At 46.7% G+C, this 25,169-nt stretch overlaps 1 protein-coding gene across 2 annotated transcripts in view; it reads right to left on the reverse strand.

Moving 5' to 3' along the window:
• The window catches only part of LOC144479685 (ephrin-A5-like), a 405,670-nt gene that overhangs the window by 41,532 nt on the left and 338,969 nt on the right, over positions 1-25,169 (reverse strand). For both annotated transcript variants that reach the window (XM_078198702.1, XM_078198701.1), the window contains exon 2: positions 18,530-18,822. In XM_078198702.1, coding sequence (XP_078054828.1) covers positions 18,530-18,822 — 293 coding nt within the window. The remainder of the gene's footprint in view (positions 1-18,529; positions 18,823-25,169) is intronic.

Below are 25,169 nucleotides of genomic sequence, written 5' to 3' on the forward strand. Positions count from 1 at the left end.
TTCTGTTGGCATATTAGCCATAAAAAGAGGAGCAGTGAGGCTTATTGAGAATCGACTGGGGCGGCAGAAGGCAGTTGAGACTCAAGCCATTGCTGTCGGTCTGGAGCCACATGTAGACCAGACTAGACGAAGTCAGCACATTTCCTCCCACGAAGGACATCAATGAACCAAATGGGTTTTTAAGACAATTGGGCAGCTTCATGGTCACCATGACTGAGAATAATTTTTTATTTCACATTTCTGAATGAATTAGATTTATATTACACCAGCTACCATGGTGGGCTTTGAACCCTTGTCTCCAAAGCATTAGCCTCAGCCTCTGGACTACTAGATCAGTAACATTACCATTGTGTGACCATGTCCCACAATATGAGGTGGATTTTCAAAGATGACAAACCTGGAATGGTGTTTTTTTAATAATATGTGTTGTGTTACAGAATCATAGAATCCCTACAGAAAAGGGAGAACCAGCCGTGGATAACGAAGGAAATAAAGGAGAGTATTAAAATAAAAACAGCTGCGTACAGAGTGGCCAAAAATAGTGGAGAAACAAGTGATTGGGAAAAATTTAAGAAACAACAAAGGGAGACTAAGAAAGCGATAAAGAAAGGAAGGATAGACTATGAAGCGAGGCTAGCAATTAATATAAAAAATGATAGTAAAAGTTTTTATAAATATATAAAAAGGAATAGAGTGGCTCGAGTGAATGTTGGACCCTTGGAGGACGAGAGGGGGGAGTTAATAGTGGGAAATGAGGATATGGCTGAGTCTTTAAATAAGTTTTTTGTGTCGGTCTTCACGGTGGAGGACACAAATAGTTTGCCAAATATTAACGATAGAGGGTTGGCAGCAGGAGAAATACTTAATACAATTAATGTTACCAGAGAGGCAGTGCTGGGTAGACTAATGGGACTGAAGGTGGACAAGTCCCCGGGTCCGGATGGAATGCATCCCAGGGTATTGAAAGAAATGTCAGAGGTAATAGTGGATGCGTTAGTGATTATTTATCAAAACTCGTTGCATTCTGGGGTAGTGCCGGTTGATTGGAAAACGGCTAATGTTACCCCGCTGTTTAAAAAAGGAAGGAGACAAAAGGCGGGTAACTATAGGCCGGTCAGCTTAACGTCTGTAGTAGGGAAAATGCTGGAATCCATTATTAAAGAGGAGATAGCAGGGCATCTGGATAGAAATGGTTCGATCAATCAGACGCAGCATGGATTCATGAGGGGAAAGTCGTGCTTGACGAACATGTTGGATTTTTATGAAGATGTGACTAGGGCGGTTGATGGAGGAGAACCGGTGGATGCGGTGTTTTTGGATTTCCAAAAGGCGTTTGATAAGGTGCCCCACAAAAGGCTGCTGAAGAAGATTAGGGCACACGGAGTTGGGGGTAGTGTGTTAAAGTGGATTGGGGACTGGCTATCCGACAGGAAGCAAAGAGTCGGAATAAATGGGTGTTTTTCCGGTTGGAGGAAGGTAACTAGTGGCGTGCCGCAGGGATCGGTACTCGGGCCGCAACTGTTTACCATTTATATAGATGATCTGGAGGAGGGGACGGAGTGTAGGGTAACGAAGTTTGCAGACGACACAAAGATAAGTGGAAAAGTGAATCGTGTGGAGGACGGAGAAGATCTGCAGAGAGATTTGGACAGGCTGAGTGAGTGGGCGAGGATATGGCAAATGGAGTATAACGTTGAGAAATGCGAGGTTATACACTTTGGAGGAAATAATAACAAATGGGATTACTATCTCAATGGAAACAAATTAAAACATGCTACCGTGCAAAGGGACCTGGGGGTCCTTGTGCATGAGACGCAAAAGCCCAGTCTGCAGGTACAACAGGTGATCAAGAAGGCAAATGGGATGTTGGCCTATATCGCGAGGGGGATAGAATATAAAAGCAGGGATGTCTTGATGCACCTGTACAGGGCATTGGTGAGGCCGCAGCTGGAATACTGTGTGCAGTATTGGTCCCCTTATATGAGGAAGGATATATTGGCATTGGAGGGAGTGCAGAGAAGGTTCACCAGGTTGATACCGGAGATGAGGGGTTTGGATTATGAGGAGAGGCTGAGGAGATTGGGTTTGTACTCGTTGGAGTTTAGAAGGATGAGGGGGGATCTTATGGAGACTTATAAGATAATGCGGGGGCTGGATAGGGTGAAGGCGGAGAGATTCTTTCCACTTAGTAAGGAAGTTAAAACTAGAGGACACAGCCTCAAAATAAAGGGGGGTCGGTTTAAGACAGAGTTGAGGAGGAACTTCTTCTCCCAGAGGGTGGTGAATCTCTGGAATTCTCTGCCCACTGAGGTGGTGGAGGCTACCTCGCTGAATATGTTTAAAGCGCGGATGGATGGATTCCTGATCGGTAAGGGAATTAAGGGTTATGGGGATCAGGCGGGTAAGTGGTACTGATCCACGTCAGATCAGCCATGATCTTATTGAATGGCGGGGCAGGCTCGAGGGGCTAGATGGCCTACTCCTGCTCCTATTTCTTATGTTCTTATGTTCTTACAGTGCAGAAGGAGGCCATTCAGCCCATCCAGACTGCACCGACTCTCAGACAGAACATCGCACCAAGGCCCAGCCTCTGCCCTATCCCTGTAACCCCATTTGCCCTGCTAAACCGTCTAACCTGCACATCTTGGGACACTAAGGGGCAATTTAGCATGGCCAATCTGCCTAACCTGCACACCTTTGGACTGTGGGAGAAACACTGGAGCACCCGGAGGAAACCCACGTAGACCTGGGGAGAAGGTGCAGACTCCACACAGACAATGACTCAAGGCTGGAATCGAACCCCATCCAAGGGGAGTATGAGTACAAATTGTACCTGCAGACCACAATCTTCCAATCCTCCTCGGAAAAGGGGTATTGCCATGGGAGTGAGGGCATGCAAATGTCCTTGCCCAAAGGAAGAAGATGATAAATTTGGCAATTAGAAGCCAGTCAGTTTAACATTGTGTATGCTGAGGTTTTCAGAAACAATGATATGGGAGAAAATTAGCAGCCACTTGGGCAAGCATGGACCAATGAAGGAAAATCCAGCACAGAGGTGAATCATAGAATCATTGAATTCCTACAAGTGCAGAAGTGGCCGTTTGGCCCATTGCGTCTGCACTAACTCTCTGACAGAGTATCTTACCCACGCCCCTTTCCCCGCCCTATCCCCATAACCCCACACATTTCCCATGGCTAATTCTCATAACCTACATATCTTTGGACATAGGGGCAATTTATCACGACCAATCCACCTAACCTGCACATCTTTTGAATCTTTGGAATCATGTTTTGATCAAATTGATGTGATTTTTGTAGGAGGTAACAGGAAGGATAGATGGGGGGGCAGCACAGTTGATGTTGTTGATATGGACTTTCACAAGGCATTATGGTATTAGATTTATTAGCAAAATTGGAACCAAGGTAAAAAAGCGGCAGTGACAATATGAATACAGAATTGGCTAAGGGATAGAAACTGTGGTGCATGGTTACTTTTGGACTATTTTTTTTCTATCAGTCAGACAAGCTAATATAGATAAATGGAGCAACCTGGATCATGACAAATGGCCTCAATTGGCTAATATTGATAGCCAATATGCAGGGTTATGAGGAGAGGGAAAGGGACTGGGGCTAATTAGATTGCAAGTTCAAAGGATTGGCTCTAACACGATGGGCTGAATAGCCCCCCCCCCCCCCCCCCCCCCCCCGTGCTGCAATGCTTCCATAATTACTCAGAGACATGAGTTGCCTAGTTAGGAGGAGATATCAACAAATCATAAGGGGCGATCTATGTTCCTGTTGATTTTCCAGATCTTGTTAATGAGCACATCTTTTGCAAGTAATTGCTAAATAAAACATTCTGGATGATTACACTGCAGCTTCAAATCTCATTTCTGGAAAGGTAAGAGGTCTGTTTATCTTTTCATTGGAATATGAAATGTTAATTTATTAAACAGTGACATTTGGATATTTCAGCTCAAACAAAATTAGTTTCTCCCTGTACGCCATGTGGAGAAAACTCTACTGGATAATACATGCCTGAGACAGGAGCCAAGTGCAGGGGGAGAGCAGCACTGTGGGGACCAGGAGCTGGGTAGTGGAGGAATGAGGTGGGGATTAGGTTGGAGCACTGCCAGTAAGAAAGGTGGCAGCAAAGAACAAGACGCTTCTTACTTCCTACCATTTCCCTCTCGACTGGGACTTGTTTCCCCAGAACGTAGGAGGCTTAGGGGTGATCTTATAGAGGTCTATAAAATAATGAGGGGCATAGATAAGGTAGATAGTCAACACCTTTTTCCCAAAGGTAGGGGAGTCTAAAACTAGAGAGCATAGGTTTAAGGTGAAAGGGGAGAGATACAAAAGGGTCAGAAGGGGCAATTCTTTCACTCAGAGAGTGGTCAGTGCCTGGAATGAGTTGCTAGAGGCAGTAGTTGGGGCGGGTACAATTTTGTCTTTTAAAATAGCATTTACATTGGTAATTTATATAGAGGGATATGGGCCAAATGTGGGCAATTGGGATTAGCTTAGTGATAAAAACTGGGCAGCATGGACAAGTTGGGCCGAAGGGCCTGTTTCCATGCTGTTAACGTCTATGACTCTATGACTGTTTTACTGTGAGGATTTTCACAGGTAAACCAGTTTTTCTTAACAACTTATTATGTGTGGCTCTGGGTGGGAAAGATTAGTTCAAAATCAGAGCACAGGAAATTTGGATCGGGACTGGGATTGAGAGTTAGGCATTCCTGTTCTAAAAGCCACTCCAGAATCATAGAATCAGTACAGTGGAGAAGGAAACCATTCGGCCCATTGATCCTGCACCAACAATAATCCCACCCAGGCCCTGAACTCATAACTCCATGTATTTACCCTGCTAATTCCCTGACACTAAGGGACAATTTAGCATGGCCAATCCACCTAACCCGCACATGTTTGGAGTGTGGTAGGAAACCGGAGCACCCGAAGGAAACCCACACAGACACGGGGAGAACATAGAACAGTACAGCACAGAACAGGCCCTTCGGCCCACGATGTTGTGCCGAGAACGTGCAGTCTCCGCACTGAAGGTGACCTGAGGCCGGAGCTGAACCTGGGTCCTTGGCGCTGTGAGGCAGCAGTGCTAACCACTATGCCACCGTGTCGAAGAACTTTGGGTGAAGGCTACTGGCCACTGAAGGGAAGTGGACTTGCGAACTACAAAGCTGAAATGGGTCACTGTGGCAGCTGCTCTGATGCTGGGCCTTCAAGGCCATTTGGGGGTCCCCTGCTGCAACTTGTACCATGCGGCAACTAATCAGTCAGCATCAGAGCTCTTGTCCCTTTAAAGGATGAGAGCCCGCCTCCAGGAGCTGCCAGCCAATTAGAAGGCTGGCAGCATTTCAGACTTAGCAGTGCCATCATGAGTGGTGACCAGTGCCAGGACTGCGCCCAGCTGAGAAAACACAACAACAGATGCCGCCCTTACAACTAGATGAGTGTCATAGAATCATTGAAACCCTACAGTGCAGAAGGAGGCCATTCATCCCATCGAGTCTACACTGCCAACAATCCCACCCAGGCCCTACCCCCGTAACTCCATGTATTTACCCTGCTAATTCCCTTTAGCATGGCCAATCAACCTAACCTGCACATCATTGGACTGTGGGAGGAAACCGGAGCACCCGGAGGAATTCCACGCAGACACGGGGAGAATGTGCAAACTCCACACAGACAGATGAGTGGAGTCTCTGTAGTCAATCTAGTTATTACCACAGCAGAAACTGAGTATGAGTAAATCACAATATTTAAGAGACGGACTTGAGTCAATAACCTTCAATATGGAACCACAATGATAACAGGGCTGAAATTTCAATAACTCATCTGCATTGAAGGGAGCCATTTAAATTGGAAAATTTGGCAATAAGTAGAACATATCAAATCGAGGAGTTAAAGAGGGCAGATAATTTGACAAAACCTTTTCAAATTTCAATCAGCTACAGATTACTTAGAAGCTGAAAGAAAATGAAAGGGTTTAAACTGACCTTTGCTTTATCTCATCTTCCTGGCATTAGCATGGGACAGCTTTGAGCAGTTAACATTCTCGTACAGCTTCTTTTTGCTCCAATTAAGATCACCGAAGTTGTGGAGGGGGAGGAGAGGGAGAGAGGTTTGTCATTAGCTTGAGGGTATCGCACCTTTCCAATTCACCTGACCTTCCACTTTAACTGAGACGCTGACACTTCTACCAGCAGTGAATCAGAGCTAAGTTGTGGATCTGCCACTAAACAACACCACCAGGACAATGTCAGTGGCATTTAAGTGCCCTCCGTCTCGGAGGCTGCTGTCTTATATTGCCCTGAAGCCAGATTTCTCCATGAGATGGGAAAAGACTTGAGCAAAACTGACCTCTGCATGTGTAAAAGGGCAGCACTTGCGGATGACACAAAGCTTGGTGGATTTGCGGATAGTGATGAGGACCATCAGAGGATACAGCAGGACATAGATCGGTTGGAGACTTAGGCAGAGAAATGGCAGGAGGAGTTTAATCCGGACAAATGTGAGATAATGCATTTTGGAAAGTCTAATATAGATAGGAAATATACAGTAAATGGCAGAACCCTTATGAGTATTGATAGGCAAAGGGATCTGGGTGTACAGGTACACAGGTCACTGAAAGTGGCAACGCAGGTGGAGAAGGTAGTCAAGAAGACATACGGCATGCTTGCCTTCATCGGCTGGGGCATGAGGTTAAAAATTGGCAAGTCATGTTGCAGCTTTATAGAACCTTAAGTTAGGCCGCACTTGGAATATAGTGTTCAATTCTGGTCGCCACACTACCAGAAAGATGTGGAGGCTTTGGAGAGGGTGCAGAAAAGATATACCAGGATGTTGCCTGGTATGGAGGGCATCAGCTACGAGGAGAGGTTGAAGAAACTTGGTTTGTTCTCACTGGAATGACAGAGGTTGAGAGGCGACCTGGTAGAAATCTACAAGGTTATGAGAGGCATGGACAGAGTGGATAGTCAGAAGCTTTTTCCCAGGGTGGAAGAGTCAATTACTAGGGGGGGACAGGTTTAAGGTGTGAGGGACAAGGTTGAAAGGAGATGTACGAGGCAGATTTTTTACACAGAGGGTGTTGGGTGCCTGGAACCCGTTGCCGGGGGACGTAGTGGAAGTGGATATGGTAGTGACTTTTAAGGGGCGTCTTGACAATACATGAATAGGGGGTTATGGTCCCTGGAATGATAGGGGTTTTTGTTATGTCGGGCAGCATGGTCGGTGCAGGCTTGGAGGGCCTGTTCCTGTGCTGTAATTTTCTTTGTTCTTTGTTCACTTAAAATCATGTTTTATTCATTTGTGAGACATGGGAGTCGCTGGCTGGCCAGCATTTATTGCCCATCCCTTTATTGAGTGGTTTGCCAGGCCATTTCAAAGGGCAGTTGAGAGTCAACCACGTTGCTATGGCTCTGGAGTCACATGTAGGCCAGACCGGGTAAGGATAGCAGATTTCCTTCCCTAAAGGACATTAGTGAACCAGATGGGTTTTTCTGACAATCGACAATGGTTTCATAGTCATCAGTAGATTTTTAGTTCCAGATATTTTTTATTGCATTCAATCAAATTCCAACATCCGCTGTGGTGGGATTTGAATCCGGGTCCTCAGCACATTATCTGATTTTCTGGATGAATAGTCTGGCGATAATACCACTAGGTCACCGCCTCCCCCATACCTGCCATTAGCTTATATACATCAGTTGGTATCAGCCCATCATCCCGACAGATGGAATTGTGGGATGCTTTGTAAAATTTAAGAAAACAAAACCCCACCATTAACCCAATAGCAGAATTCCCTGGGATCAGTCTCCCTCGATGACAATGGACAGCAGTCAACCGAATCCACACAGAGAATGGATGCGGCGATCAGATACTCTCTGAGTGGAAGATAAGGAATGACCAGATTGTGGCCATGAGTCATCACATCATCCTTCCCACTAAGAGTAATTCCATCATTTCCTAAAGTTAATCTGCTATGTGACTTTAAAATTAAATGTTGACGACTGAAAAATTTGTAATCATTTGTTTTGGAATGGATGGGACAGGAATTTTCCCTCCATTTCAGAGTTTCAAGTTTATTTATTAGTGTCACAATTAGGCTTACATTAACACTGCAATGTGAAAATCCCCTAGTTGCCACACTCCGGCACCTGTTCGGGTACACTGAGGGGTAATTTAGCATGGCCAATACACCTAACCAGCACGTCATTCAGACTGTGGGAGGAAACTGGAGCATCCAGAGGAAACCCACGAAGACACGGGGGGAATGTGCAAACTCCCACACAGACAGTGACCTAAGCCAGGATGACCCAAAGCTGGAATTGAACCCGGGTCCCTGGCACTGTGAGGCAGCAGTGCTAACCACTGTGCCACCGTGCTACTCTACTCGAACACAACTGTTTTTGAGATGTTTTTCAAGGGTTTTACGTAAGGGAGGAAGAGACATTGAAATAAATCACTGGGCTACAAACTAGGCAGGGAATTTATTGCTGAAAACATAATGTCCACCCCTGACTGGCTGCGTAGGAAGCCGGGATTTGTTTTTTAAAGGGCAGTTAGCAAGCTTGGCTCATTTTCCACTCTGCTCTCTATTCAAACCCCTTCAATAAACTCCCTGAAGACGATTGTATATATCTTGTTCTTAACAATGTCAGAAGACAAGGAACACAATAAATCACATGTTATTTATGAAGAGCATTCATTGTAACACTAGCAGACAGCTAGTCAGAATGCTGCTTAAGGTAAACAGTGGAATACTTATCGTCGGCACACCGTGGGGTCGGGATCATGTTCCTCACCTGAGGCATACAGCAGAGGTATTTAAACTATCGTTATCATCTACAGACCATTGTGGGATTGCATTTCAAGCATTCAGAGAAGAAGATGTGACAGGCTGACTTTATTAAAGAGAAGACAGGATCGGCCAGAGATAAATCCAACTCTATCAGCACTAGAGGTTTTCTTTTCTCTCTCCGCAGCTGGTGATTTTCCAATATGGCTTTCCCAGCTCTTGGGAATTTATAATCAGCTGAGAAGAATTCAACATCACTGGTGATGTCCAGTGATGACAAACTCAAAGTGCCTCATTTCTAGCCTCTACTTGTCCCTGAGCCAAGCTGGCTTACCACGGCTACAGGCTGGCAACTATCGAATGGCATGGAACATTGCCCAGGATGGCCTGCCCACAGAAAGCAGAGTAAATTCAATCTGGCCAATTTCCATCCCATCAGTCCCCTCTCGATTATCGGGGAAGTTGTCCCCGGGGGTGCTTTCGAGCAGCACTTACCCAGCAATTGCCCGGCGGCGCGATGGCACAGTGGTTAGCGCTGCTGCCTCACAGCGCCAGGGAGCCGGATTCAATTCCCGGCTTGGGCCACTGTCTGTGCGGAGACTGCACGTTCTCCCCGTGTCTGGGTGGGTTTCCTCCCACAGTCTGAAAGACGTGCTGGTTAGGTGCATTGGCCATGCTAAATTCTCCCTCAGTGTACCCGAACAGGTACACTGGGGAATTTCACAGTAACTTCATTGCAGTGTTAATGTAAGCTTACTTGTGACGAATAAATAAATTTTACTTTACTTTAATAACTTGCTTGCCAATGTTCAATTTGGGTTTCATCAGGGCTACTGGGCTCCAGACCTTATTACAGCCTTGGTCCAAACATGGGCGAAAGAGCTGAATTTCAGAAGTGAGGCCCGTTTTTCCCGGTCTGTTGTGCTGCTCAAGTAGCGCAGTGGGCTGGGAAATGTCAGCAGGGGGCCTATGGCGGGATTCGCGACTGATGTCCAGCCAATCGCAACTTTGGGCAAATGGGCAACACGGTGTCACAGTGGTTAGCACTGCTGCCTCACAGCACCAGGGACTCAGGTTCGATTCCCGGCTTGGATCACTGTCTGTGTGGAGTCTGCACGTTCTCCCCATGTCTGTGTGGGTTTCCTCCGGGTGCTCCAGTTTCCTCCCACAGTCCAAAGGCGTGCTGGTTAAGTGGATTGGCCATGGTAAATTTCCCCTTAATGTCAGAGGGACTAGCAGGGTAAATACGTGGGGCTACAGGGATAGGACCTGGGTGGGATTGTGGTCAGTGCAGACTTAATGGGCCAAATGGCCTCCTTCTGCACTGTAGGGATTCTATGAATCTATGATTTGGCAGGCCATTTTTTTTAAAGGTAATCAGCCTCGCGTCGGAAATCAGTGTGAGGCTGATTACAATGTTTAAATTCAAGAATGTCACCAATGAGGACTGGCCATTATTGTCCGGGTTTGCGAATGTTCCCCCCACCCCCCCCCCATCGGGAGAGGATCCCACCAGCAGGGATTAAAGCTGATTCCCATCAACAGGGACTTTGTGTGGTGGCCTCGCTGGTGGGGACGGAGGGCATTAAGGCCCACCCCGGTCAGTCGATGACAGGGGGTGCCACTTGGGCAGTGCCAGCCAGGTGCTGCCAGCCTGGCACTCTGGCACTGCCCACTGGGCATCCTGGCACTGCCCATTGAGCAACAGTCAGTGCCGAGGGGGTGGGACTTGAAGGGCTGGGGCTGATCAGTGATGGAAGGAGGGTGGGAGAGGGGCAATTGGGGCTGGTCCTGGTGGGATGGTGGGGTGTTGGGGATGGTCCGGAGAGCTGGCCCAGGGGGGAGGTTGGGGAAGCTGGCGATTGTGGGAGGTCGGGGCTGGCGGGTGTTGGGGAAGCCAGCGATCAGGTTGGGGGCATTGGTAAAGACATTGGGAGGCTGGTAATATGGAGGCCAGTGATGGTGGGGGGTAGGGAAGGTGGCCAGTGCGCATGCGCTGATCTCCCTACTGACAGATGGCATGCTCCAGACTGGGTGCTCCAGTCCTGCTCAGCATGCCAATGCTAGCCTCTTGGGTGAGATTAGGACGCGCTCCTCCCGAACTGGCGTGAATACCCCAGCGGATTCTGTGAAGCACAGAGTGCTGGAGATCAGTTCCAGCCTTGTGTGACGGTCTTACTGTGGCTTGTGATATTTTACTGCATGAGAGATGTTATAGAAATGCAGATTGTTGTTGTTCATGAGTGAGAAAATGGGAGATTTTCCCCCATTTTTTGGGCATACTAAGTCAGTTGAATCCGACCCTTATCACTGCACTGTTCCAATTCTGGACTCTTGCACATCCTGCACAGACATCAGCCACTGAATGGCCTCCTTCTGTACAGTAATTCTATGATCCCCGATTATAATCATTCCATTATTGGCAGACATGCCTCCAGTTTCCCTCTAAGCGCTAACTCTTTATGAATGCTAGTTGTCATTGCCGTAACACACAATCACCGTTCACCTTGGATCAGCCAACTCTGAACTAACCCTGAGACCTTCCCGCAGCATACACCTCATGTCAGTTCCAGATTGACACATACACTTACCCAAGGAACCACTTTTGAGGAGTTTGGTGGAAGATTTGAGGAACGCCGGGCAGGATATCCTGGCCCCTTCCACTGGCGGGATCTTCCGGTCCTGACAAAGGCAATGGGGGTTTGAATGGATCGCCACATCAGCTGCAGGAAACACCGTTGTGACAATGCCGAAAAGTCTCGGCGATAGTTTGGCATTCAACCATAAAATCTACAGTGCAGAATGAGGCCGTTTGGCTCATCGAGCCTGCACCGACAACAATCTCCCCTAGGTCCCATTCCCATAACCCCTCATATGGAAGGGGCCAGGATATCCTGCCCAGCGTTCCTTAAATCTTTCCACCAATTTCCTCAAAAATGGTTCCTCGGGTAAGTGTGTATTTCATTCTGGGAATAGAATGAACTATACGCTATGGGAAGGTCCCCCTGACACTAAGGGACAATTTATCATGGCCGATCAACCTAACCTGCACATCTTTGGACTGTGGGAGGAAACCGGAGCACCTGGAGAAAACCAACACAGACACGGGGAGAACGTGCAAACTCCACACAGTCACCCAAGGTCGGAATTGAACCTGGGTCCCTGGCACTGTGAGGCAGCAGTGCTAACCACTGCGCCACCGTGCCGCCCATAAAGAGATTTTGTTTTACGTTTTGAAGTCAAGTGCGATAATAATCATAGAAATCATAGAAACCCTACAGTGCAGAAGGAGGCCATTCGGCCCATCGAGTCTGCACCGACCACAATCCCACCCAGGTCCTACCCCCACATACTTTACCCGCTAATCCCTCTAACCTACACATCCCAGGACTCTAAGGGGCAATTTTTTTAACCTGGCCAATCAACCTAACCCGCACATCTTTGGACTGTGGGAGGAAACCGGCGCACCCGGAGGAAACCCACGCAGACACAAGGAGAATGTGCAAACTCCACACAGACAGTGACCCGAGCCGGGAATCGAACCCGGGACCCTGGAGCTGTGAAGCAGCAGTGCTAACCACTGTGCTACCGTGCCGCCCTTAACCACTGTGCTACCGTGCCGCCCTTAACCACTGTGCTACCGTGCCGCCCTTGAAACAACAGTTTACCTCAATGGAGAACAGTTAACAAAGACACAAAATGCTAACATTGGCAACTACTTTCAGAAAACCAGCGTAGCTCTGGGCTTTCGAGGTTAATGGAGTTTGGTTTCTGGAGGAAAAGGGACAGATATTTTTCTTCCTTGCAGCCTTGTTCTAATGAAACTTTCATGGAAGGCAAATAAGATGTAATTTCTCAAGTTCAGCCTGACCCGAATGCTAATTTTGACACTTAACGTGAGGATTTTCATGAATTCTCCAAATCCAAGACAAAGAATTTTATTGCATTGTCAGTTTCTGGCTGGCTGCCATTGTCTTATCATTGTTTTTAACATTTTTATGGGCACACTACGTTTCGACGCTGCATTTTATTTTTTCTCTTCTGATTTACTTACAGTCTATTTTTTGTGGATAAGTTGATCAACTTGCTTTTTTAAGCTGTGAATTTTGGGATCGGAAGGTTAGGATATCCCAACCTGAGTTGCCAAGCCTCCAGAATGATTCTAGAGTTTCCAGGAATCATAGAATCTCTCGAGTGCAGAAGGAAACCGGTCGGCCCTTCGAGTCTGCATCGACCACAATCCCACCCAGGCCCTATTCCCGTAAACCCACACATTTACACTGCTAATCCCCTGACAATAGGGTCAATTTAGCATGGCCAATGAACTTAACCCGCACATCTTTGGACTGTGGGAGGAAACCGGAGCACCCGGAAGAAACCCACGCAGACACGGGGAGAATGTGCAAACTCCACACAGACAGTGACCCAAGGCCAGAATTGAATCCGGGTCCCTGGCGCTGTGAGACAACAGTGCTAACCACTGTGCCACCGTGCCGCCCCTGTCTGCCACCTTGCTCCAGGAAACAGCTGAGAGCAAGGCCAGGATACCTTTTCTGTTAACACTTTCATGTATTAATCATCAATATTTACACTGCGTCCTTATTGCCCTGGAGCAAGTGGCGATGAACTGTCAATAGCAAAGTGGCATCTCAGAGTCAACCATATAATTCACAATCAGATATAGACCAGACTAGGAGAGTACAGCAGATTCCCTTCCCTAAGGACACGAATGAGCCAGACAGCTTTGGTCATTTTTAATGAGGCTAGAATTTATTCCAGATTTATTAACTTACTTTAAATTCTTTGAGTTGCTACTTGAGGAAGGATGTTCTTGCTATAGAGGGAGTGCAGTGAAAGCTTATTAAGGGGCAATTTAGCATGACAAATCCACATCTTTGGAATATGGGAGGAAACTGGAGCATCCGGAGGAAAGTCAAGGGGAATGTGCAGACTCCGCACAAACAGACATCCAAGGCTGGAATCGAACATTGGTCCTTGGCACTGTGAGGCAACAATGCTAACCACTGTGCCACCCTGCCGCCTGTGATGTTTGTGTGTCTGTATTATACGGTGCATACGTGGTGTATTGCGTGTTTTGAGTGTGTATGCCTCCTCATCCTTCCCCTCTCCAACTGGAAGTGTTGCCTTCTGTTATGGAACTGCAACTCCTTAGACCAGGAACATCCCTGGGCCTTACTCAAGTGGGTATTCTTCACCTGTCAGCCAAAGTGGAAAGATATTCAACCAATGACGGCACTACAGTTGGGTCTAATCCTGTCATTTCCTCCTCTGTATCTCAATTTACACTCCACCAGTTATTGATAGATAACAGCAGTGAGAACCTTTATGTTCCTTCACTGTCCCTGTCTAGAATAGGAGAACAAGATCAATGCCAGCAGATACCTCAGTTAACTCAATGCAGCCTTCTTTTAACATGACGATTTAATACACCAGAATGTCCCTGAAGTTTATACCATGAGTTGTTCAGACTGAAATCTACAATTCAAATGTCTGCATTATTTTGCATCGCCATAGCAATAAGTGCTTGCCCTCGTGAATGCAAGATTACCACTCTAAAAAAATCTGATGTAATATTGTACTTCTGTTGTAGCATTTTGACAAGCTCTGACTCCTCACTTTAATTATCAGGCCTTGTGTGTGTTATGACAATACTTAAATTTCTAGCTGATAGCTGGTGCTGCAACTAATGGCATAGATGACAACATCTGAAACCTAAATGTACGTGCCTAAGATTGGATTAACTGCAAAGCCAGAAGCATAGACATGAAGATTGCCTTTAGGCAATCAAGTTACCACTGAACAAAGTCAGGAACTTCACTGAATGATGGTAAGTGCTTCAATTAAGGAGTCCTTCCATTCAGTCACACCTCATGATATCACTGCTCCACAATATCATTATGTGTAGGATGATCCTGATATGATCTCTCCCTCTCCCTTTCTGCCCAGAATTTGGCCGCCAGGACACATTCAGAGACTGGAGGGTGCGGTGGGGGAGAGAGTTGTCATGCTCAAGTTGTCAGCCCTTCAGGCTTCTCCTGGACTCTCCAGGGATGAAAGATTATTCCGCTGGATGCTCCTGTGAGCATTCTCAGGAGAAAGAAATCATCATGTGGGTGGCACGGTGACACAGTGGTTAGCACTGCTGCCTCACAGCACTAAGGTCTCGGGTTCAATTCCAGCCTCGGGTCACTGTCTGTGTGGAATTTGCACATTCTCCCCGTGTCTGCGTGGGTTTCCTCCGGGTGTTCCGGTTTCCTCCCACACTCCAAAGATGTGCAGGTTAGGTTGATTGGCCATGATAAATTGCCCCTTAGTGTCCGGGGGATTAGCAGGGTAAATCCATGGAGTTAAGGGAATAGGGCCTGGGTCGGATTGTGGTCAGCACAGACTTGATGGGTCAAATGGCCTCCTTCTGTACTGTAGGGATTCTATGATCAGCAAAGCTACCTGCTCCCAACATTACATTGAAAAAAGTAGAGGAAGGAAGAGAGCCTATGACCATACGTCTGTAAGATATAGGAGGGCAATTAGACCATTCAGCCCATCGAGTCTGCTCTGCCATTCGATCTTGGCTGATATGCTTCTCAACCCCAAACTCCCCCCTTTTCTCCAAATCCTTGGATCCCCTTACCAATCAAGAACCTATCTATCTTTGTCTTAAATACACTCAATGAACTAGTCCCCACAGCCTTCTGTGACCATGAATTCCATAGATTAACCACCCTCTGGCTGAAGAAATTTCTCCTCATCTCGGTTCTAAAGGGTATTTATTCTGAGGCTGTGCCCTCGGATCCGAGTCTCTCTCACTAATGGAAACCGACTATTGGAGTGAGGGAGGGAAAAAGAAAGATGGAGTATGTTCACTTTGAAATTCATAATCTCGGTTAATTTTAAATCTTCACTTTCCACAACTGAAATCAATAAAGTTGGAAAAGACTGTTGTCTTTTGAGTGGAATCAATAATTATCAGACACTGTGGAGATTGAAATGAGCGAACTGTCTTGGCAGTTCTCCCTCCATATCCCATTGACCTCTCTACCACTTCCCACTGCCACATATCATCTACCTAGTTCCATCCCCCCCTCAGTTTTCCCCTCACCCTCACACTCCGTCCCAAACCACCCCTCCTCTTCTTTAACTCCGTCCACATTCTTCCCTCCCCCTCAACTCCTTCATCCGCTGCCCTATTCCCCATTCCCCACTCAACTCCTCCTCCACTTCCCCCAGTCATCCCTCTCCCTCCCAATCCTCATAACATACAAACTCCCCCTCCTTCACTTCCCTCTCCCTACCCAACTCAAGACCCTCCGCCTCTCCTCACGCCTCTGCTCATTCCTTCTGCCTTTCTCCCTCTCCCTGTGTTATTCCCCATCCACACCTGCACCCCCCACAACCCCCACTTCCCACCGCCATCCCACCTGCCTCTCAGTCCTCACAACCGGAGGACCCAAATGATTGAGGAATTTGATTGACTGAGGTACGATAGCGACATTTACTAGGCAAATACATGAATAGGATGGGAATGGAAGGATACGCACTCCGTAAGTGCATACAATTTTAGTTTAGGCAGGCATCATGATCGGCGCAGGCTTGGATGGCCGAAGGGCCTGTTCCTGTGCTGTACTTTTCTTTGTTCTATGAGGTATCTGCTTTGAAACATTCTCCTCTCTCCCAGAGCGGGGAGAGAAGCTTTTGTAACAGAGGATTAATCTGAAAATGATCTGGCAGCATTTGGCAAACATATTCAAATTATTCATCGACAGAAAGCTTTCAGTTAATGTAAGCACTATGGTTTCAAGAGAACCGCTAACAAATTCCAAGATTAACCACACCAACAGGTTCCTTTAATGATGGAACTGGTTTGGACCTAGCCAAATGAGTGTTTGAAACATTCCTGGATTACTAATAAGGGGAGAGTGGATAATCAATAGTAATTATTACCAGTGTATCTGGAAAATCGAATGAATACATGGATTCGCGCTCTTTAATTGTTTTATTTGATCAACCTTTCAGCCTGTAGGCAAGAAAGTCTCTTATCTTTTTATTTATTTGGGTTCTCAAGCTGAGTTTTGCTATAGATTTATAGCAATGTGGCTGCCTGCCTTGTGCGAGATTTAAAAGGCAGTCAGAGGAACAGTGCAGTTCCATTTACAATGCATTGTCTCACTCTAAACAAAGACTAGAAAATGCCTCACAATTGGAAACATCCCCTACTGAATGAATAAGGCCTTGGACCGCCATTTTGTCTTTGCTCTGTCTACCTCTCCCTCCTTATCTCTCATGCTGTGGTACAGATCTAAAGGCCCAGCTGGTCCTCCAGTACCCTGCTCAAAGTGACCCATTGAGTGTGCCTAGATGTTCTGGGAAAGGTATTAGACTGAGCGATAGAAGAAGACATGTTGGAACTCAGCACAAACCATGGGGAAGGTGATGGCCCAGTGGTATTATCGCTAGACTATTAATCTGGAAACTCAACTAATGTTCTGGGGACCCAGGCTCGAATCCTTCCACTGCAGATTGTTGAATTTGAATTCAATTAAAATAAAGATTTGGAATTACTGATGATCATGGAACCATTGTCAATTGTTGGAAAACCCCATCTGATTCACTAATCTCCTTTAGGGAAAGAAATCTGCTGTCCTTACCTGGTCTGGCCTACATGTGACTCCAAAGCCACAGCAATGTGGTTGACCCTCAACTGCCCTCGGGCAAATAAGGATGGACAATAAATGGTGACCAGCCAGTGACGCCCATGTTCCACAAATGAATTTTTTAAAAATCACTTACTCGGCATGCACACAAGATGGATGGTCCAGCAGGAGGTAGGTAGCCAGGGAGTGACTGTCACTTATGACCCTCTATCACCCTCCCAAATATAGTGCAGTAGCCTACCAACACTCAACCCACACTGGAGGCTGGTTTGAGTAAAATGACGGTGGAGGGTTCATGGTTAATGGACCACACCCTGGAGAGGGTATAAATCAGTGCAGAAACATCGCAATGTAGAAAAAGGGGGTTGGGAAAATATCAACAAAAACTTATTTCAAATCCATCCACTGAATCTCTTCCCAATTCACCACCAAACTAATTGTGGATGAAGGAGGCCATTCAGCCCAACTCCCTCAACATTTCATTGGAACCTATTGAAGCCTCCAGCTTCCTCCTAAATGATTTCAGAATTTTTGCTTCTGCTACATTACCCCGAGACTATTCCTGGCCTTATTTATACTTTCAAATCATCATAGAATCCCTACAGTGCAGAAGGAGGCCATTCAGCCCATTAAGTCTGCGCTAACTCTTCGACAGAGCACACCCCCTGTCCAATTCCCTTAACCCCTAACCTACATTTCTTGGGACTCTAAGGGGAAAATTAGCCTGGCCAATCAACCTAACCTGCACATCTTTGGCCTGAGGGAGGAAACCGGAACAGCCGGGTGAAACTTGCACAGACACGGGGAGAATGTGCAGACTCCACACACAGAGCTACGGGTCCCTGGCTCTGTGAAGCAGCAGTGCTAACCACTGTGCCGCCATGCTGCCTAATTGCTTGCAGATGCCCTCCCTGAACTCAGTAATGTGCCCCTTTATTTTACCAGTTTATGGTTTACTGTGTCTGACCCGCAGCCGATGACGTGAAACAAAGGAGGCTCAACCACCTCGTGCGGTGTATTTTTGGCAAGTACTCACATATGTAATAATACTCATTTCCAGGTCGAAACTCAAAGCCCAGTGAAAACGGCGTGAAGAGCTGGAACTTCTCGGAGAACTTCAGTGGGCCGTTTGGTGTGCGCGGCCTATTGCATTCCCAGCGCTTGAAGCCATTGTCCTTGTGGTCACAGCTTCTGTAGCCATCAAAATTCACCATGTAAAGAATGTAGCTCTCTGTCTTCTCCTCTGGAACGGAGTCATCGTAGTGAGGGCAGTAGATGTCAAGGTAGTCGTTGATGCAGACATCCACTGTATAGTCCCCTCTGTGAAACCTAAAATTCAGAAAGACAATTCAGCAACCAGAACAAATTGAATGAAAAACTGCACAATTTAAAAAAAATAAAGCTGCGAGGATATGGAGTCTGTCAGACCTCCCATATCACAGCTTGGTATGGGCTCCGACTCTGCCCAAGACCGCAAGGAACTACAAAGGTCGTGAATGTAGCCCAATCCATCACGCAAACCAGCCTCCCATCCATTGACTCTGTCTACACTTCCCACTGCCTCGGCAAAGCAGCCGGCATAATTAAGGACCCCACGCATCCCGGACATTCTCTCTTCCACCTTCTTCCTTCAGGAAAAAGATACAAAGTTTTGAGGTCACGTACCAACCGACTCAAGAACAGCTTCTTCCCTGCTGCTGTCAGACTTTTGAATGGACCTACCTCGCATTAAGTTGATCTTTCTCTGCACCCTAACTATGACTGTAACACTACATTCTGCACTCTCTCCTTTCCTTCTCTATGAACAGTATGTTTTGTCTGTATAGCATGCAAGAAACAATACTTTTCACTGTATGTTAATACATGTGACAATAATAAATCAAATCAAATCAAATCATTGGACCCAATGGACCCAACGGTAGCACAGTGGTTAGCACTGCTGCTTCACAGCTCCAGGGACCTGGGTTTGAATAGTGGCTCGGGTCGCTGTCTGTGTGGAGTTTGCACATTCTCCTCGTGTCTGCGTGGGTTTCCTCCGGGTGCTCCGGTTTCCTCCCACAGTCCAAAGATGTGCGGGCTAGGTTGATTGGCCATTCTAAAATTGCCCCTTAGTGTCCCGGGATGCACAGGTTAGAAGGGTTAGTGGGTAAATATGTAGGGATATGTGGATAGGGCCTGGGTGGGATTGTGGTTGGTGCAGGCTCGATGGGCCGAATGCCTCTTTCTGCACTGTAGGATTCTATGATTCTATGATTCTAAATCTCTACCGAACAGCGTTGGGCCTAGTTCAGTGGGTTGTATTCTTGCCTCTCAGTCAGACTGTCATGTGTCCAATTCCCACTCCAGAGTCTCAAGTGCAAAAAGTCGCCTGGCAGTACATCTCCCAGTGCAGTACTGAGGGAGTGCCACAATGTCAAAACTGAGGCCCAATAAGGTAGGTGTAAAAGGTCCCATATGGCACGACTTTGACGCAGAGCTGGGGAGCTGTCCCAAAGCTAATATTCATCAACCAACCAACATCGTTGAAATAGATAACAACATTACCACCTTGCTATTTGTGGGACCCAGTAGTCTGCAAATTGGCTGCCAGGTGATTGTACTTCAACAAACCGCTTAACTGGCTTTGAAGTGTTTTGGGACATCTGAATATCATGCTAGTATTATAGCCGCACAGTGGTTAGCACTGCTGCCTCACAACGATAGGGATCTGGGTTCGATTCCTGCCTTGGGTCATAAGAACATAAGAAATAGAAGCAGGAGTAGGCCTTCTAGTCCCTCGAGCCTGCCCCGCCATTCAATAAGATCATGGCTGATCTGAAGTGGATCAGTTCCACTTACCCGTCTGATCCCTATAACCCCTAATTCCCTTACCGATCAGGAATCCATCTATCTGTGATTTAAACATATTCAACGAGGTAGCCTCCACCACTTCAGTGGGCAGAGAATTCCAGAGATTCACCACCCTCTGAGAGAAGAAGTTCCTCCTCAACTCTGTCCTAAACTGACCCCCCTTTATTTTGAGGCTGAGCCCTCTAGTTCTAGCTTCCTTTCTAAGTGGAAAGAATCTCTCCACCTCTACCCTATCCAGCCCCTTCATTATCTTATAGGTCTCTATAAGATCCCCCCTCAGCCTTCTAAACTCCAACGAGTACAAACCCAATCTGCTCAGTCTCTCCTCATAATCAACACCCCTTATCTCTGGTATCAACCTGGTGAACCTTCTCTGCACTCCCTCTAAGGCCAATATATCCTTCCGCAAATAAGGGGACCAATACTGCACACAGTATTCCAGCTGCGGCCTCACCAATGCCCTGTACAGATGCATCAAGACATCTCTGCTTTTATATTCTATCCCCCTTGCGATATATATATATATATATATATATATATATATATTTGGGTCACTCTCTGTGCAGAATCTGCCCGTTCCCCCCATGGGTTTCCTCCGGGTGCTCCAGTTTCCTCCCACAGTCCGAAAAACAAAGCTTTGACAAAGGATCATCTGGACTTGAAACGTCAGCTCTTTTCTCTCCTTACAGATGCTGTCAGGCCTGCTGAGATTTTCCAGCATTTTCTCTTTTGGTTTCAGATTCCAGCATCCGCAGTAATTTGCTTTTATGCTGGTTAGGTGCATTGGCCATGCTAAATACTCCCTCAGTGTACCCGAACAGGCGACGGAGTGTGGCGACTAGCGGATTTTCACAGTAACTTCATTGCTGTGTTAATGTAAGCCTACTTGTGACACTAATAAATACATTTTTTTAAAAACTAAACATTAGATGAAGGCAAGTTCTTTTTTTCTTCTACTTCAAGGCTCTGCAGAATAATGGGACTCATTTCAAATTCCCAAGATCTCGTTTGAGTGGTGAGAGTTTGTCCAACCTCAGTATGGCTCCAAGGAAACACCAGTCTCCTTCACAACACTTCACAACACTACCTCTCATGGGACACTGAATGGCTGGTGTGGGAAGAGGGCAAGAATGTCACACGGGCTTGACGGGTTGGGCTGAAGCATGTCTCTGGGTAGCGGGGAGGCAGCTTTGCTCTGGATGTTGCTGGATGGCACCTGGGGGGCCTTGATGCTAATACGAGAAGTTGGAGTGAAGAAGGGTTTTGTTATTTGTTAGTGTCTCTTGTCCTGAAATTAGACAATTAGCAAAAGAGATGGACACTGAGCAGGAGGTAAAGGAGTTGATGGGGAGAGACCAAATGCTTGTCTAATGAGTGGCGGAGGAGGGGGGTGGCTATTAAAGATAGGGAGAGAGAGTTTCAAACAGCAGGCGTGTACTGACTGTAGGATCAGCCTCCAAAGCAATGAAAAGCAGTAATCGAGATCCAGAAGGATGACAGTTGGAACATGTGAATGGGGAAGAATCCTGGAATGGTGTGCGGCTACAGGACTTCCCTCTCTCCCATTCCGTTTTGTTCAAATGTCAGGTGTTGAACAATGACTTAGAATCATAGTGCAGAAAGAGGCCACTTGGCCCATCGAGTCTGTATCGACTCTCCGAAAGACCATACCACCCAGGCCCACCCCCCCACCCCTATCCCTGTAAACCCGCGCATTTACCATGACTAATCCACTAACCTACTTTGGACACTGAGGGGCAATTTAGCATGGCCAATCCACCTAACCTGCACATCTCTGGACTGTAGGAGGAAACCCACGCAGACATAGGGAGAATGTGCAAACTCCGCATAGACAGTCGCCCAAGGCTGGAATCGAACCTGGGTCCCTGGCATTGTGAGGCAGAAGTGCTAACCACTGTGCCACCGTGCCGCCAATTACTTCTGAGGTTTTAATAATTTCCCTCCCAACTTGGTTATTACACTCCCTCCTCACACAAAGGATCATCTGACAGAGTACGGACAAACTGTTTCCGATGGATAATGGATTAATAACCAGTAAGTGATCAAAAAGTGGCAATATGAGTGTACGCTGACTGATGGGCGATGGGTATAGATTTAATAGGGGCCGTCAAAAGGGAACTAAAGGAGTAAACATTCCAGGGGATTAGAAAAGAGCTGGGGATGAAATCAAATGGATTAATTTTCATGTGAGCCGCCGCAGACTCAATAGGCTGAATGACTTCCTTCTGTGCTGTGCTATTTTATGATAGGTTATATGAGTGGCATCCTGAGCTGGCCTTTTCCACACTTCCCGAACTGAGGAATACCGAGGCTGATTGGATCATGCTAGCTGCTGTTCCAACAGCGGATACTGCACAGGTGATGATTCAACTTAACCTGTAAAACTCAGCAGCCTGTACCAGATAAAGACCGTCTATTAGACTGCGTGTACCTGAACCTAGTTATGGAAGCGTCCCTTGTGCTTTGAAAGGGCAACGCACTATTAAATAAAATTCCCCAGGCCTCTGATGCCTCTTTAAGCGTTTGTTCATTGAAGATTTTACTGCTTTTTCTGTTGGGACTAAAGGTGATTGAAAAGATAGAATGAACCGCGTTAAATGAAAGAATAGCCAGGGGGTGAATGGAGGGGAAAGAGTTAGGCAAGGTTACGCACACATTATTACATCATGCGCACATTCTGGGAGTGCATATGGTCCATTTAATAGCTTAGTGTCTATTAAGCTTGAAGACGTGGGCAGTGTTTTTGCCTCTGAGCAGCTCCTGGCATGGAAACCGCATCCCAGCGTGGTTCAGGTGTCGTGATTCACCAGTCCCCCTGTTACCAGTTGTTGCAAATGGCTCCACCTTGCAAGCTCAAGGCCTGGAGGTCACAAGGTGGCTATTTTTATCAAAGTCAATTAACAAGCACCAGATGTGGAGGGCAATATCGGAAGCGAACTGATTGAAAACGGAATAAATGACGTGACGAAACTCTCCTGGTGTAGACCAAAGACCAGGTGGAAATACTGGGTGGGCACTGCGACAGCTGCGGGATATGAGCATGTTTTGTATCAAGCTCAATTAATTTCTTCCGATGAAATACCCCAGCGCACAGTGCACAGGACTCATTAGGGATTTCAGGTATGGAGTCTTAATATATCACACTGATGCTTTTACCAAAACAAAGCATTCGCAATCAGCTAATGTTAAAAGGCAGCCGTCTTTATGAGTGACTGTTTGGCAAAACCGTCTCTCGTTTGTTTCCAAACACATGGCCGGAGGATATAAGCTATACGCGAATGCATAATGCGCTATGTGAACGATATTAGAACTCTGCGTGCTTTTCTCCCTTAGCTCGAGGAAAAAAAAACAGGTTTTTAAAACTTTACTTCCAGTAAATAAACAAAACCATTTGCCCTTCAGGTGAGTCGCGGCGTCACCTGGTTATCAGACATTTTACGCGCTGGTTTGGAAGAAGAGAAACTACCTTCTCCCAAAGGGGTGTGAATCTGTGGAATTCGCTACCCCAAAGTGTGGTGGATGGTGGGACAGTGAGTAAATTTTAAGGAGGAGTTAGACAGATTTTTAATTGGTAATGGGTTGAGGTTCTTGATTGGTAAGGGGATCAAACGTTAAGGGGAGAAGGCAGGAAAATGGGGATGAAAATGGGGAAAATTGGTCTGGTAGACCTTTTCTGAACCGCTTCTAACGCATTTACATCTTTCCTTAAATAAGGAGACCAATACCTGTACACAATACTGCAGATGTGGTCTCACCAATATCCTACACAATTGAAGCATGACCTCCCTACTTATATATTCAATTCCCCCTCACAATAAATGATAACATTCTATTAAGCTTTCCAAATTTCTTGCTGCACCTGCCTTTTGTGATTCATGCGCCAGGATGCCCGGATCCCTCTGCATCTTATTAATAGAACATAGAACATAGAAAGCCACAGCACAAACAGGCCCTTCGGCCCACAAGTTGCGCCGATCACATCCCCACCTCTAGGCCTATCTATAGCCCTCAATCCCATTAAATCCCATGTACTCATCCAGAAGTCTCTTAAAAGACCCCAACGAGTTTGCCTCCACCACCACCGACGTCAGCCGATTCCACTCACCCACCACCCTCTGAGTGAAAAACTTACCCCTGACATCCCCCCTGTACCTACCCCCCAGCACCTTAAACCTGTGTCCTCTCGTAGCAACCATTTCAGCCCTTGGAAATAGCCTCTGAGAGTCCACCCTATCCAGACCCCTCAACATCTTGTAAACCTCTATCAGGTCACCTCTCATCCTTCGTCTCTCCAGGGAGAAGAGACCAAGCTCCCTCAACCTATCCTCATAAGGCATGCCCCCAATCCAGGCAACATCCTTGTAAATCTCCTCTGCACCCTTTCAATGGCTTCAACATCTTTCCTGTAATGAGGTGACCAGAACTGCGCGCAGTACTCCAAGTGGGGTCTAACCAGGGTCCTATAAAGCTGCAGCATTATCTCCCGACTCCTAAACTCAATCCCTCGATTAATGAAGGCTAGTACGCCATACGCCTTCTTGACCGCATCCTCCACCTGCGAGGCCGATTTAAGAGTCCTATGGACCCGGACCCCAAGGTCCTTCTGATCCTCTACACTGCTAAGAATGGTACCCTTCATTTTATACTGCTGCTCCATCCCATTGGATCTGCCAAAATGGATCACTACACACTTATTCTGCTTAAGAACTTGACAGTTTGGCCTTCCACTAGGATCAAGGACCCTGGGGGTGGAAGTGCCACTTCCCGACAACTGCCAGCCTGGGTCAGCTATTGACCCAACAGCT

This window comes from Mustelus asterias, chromosome 26 (genome assembly GCF_964213995.1).
Source record: "Mustelus asterias chromosome 26, sMusAst1.hap1.1, whole genome shotgun sequence".
In the NCBI taxonomy this organism is placed as follows: Eukaryota; Metazoa; Chordata; class Chondrichthyes; order Carcharhiniformes; family Triakidae; genus Mustelus; species Mustelus asterias.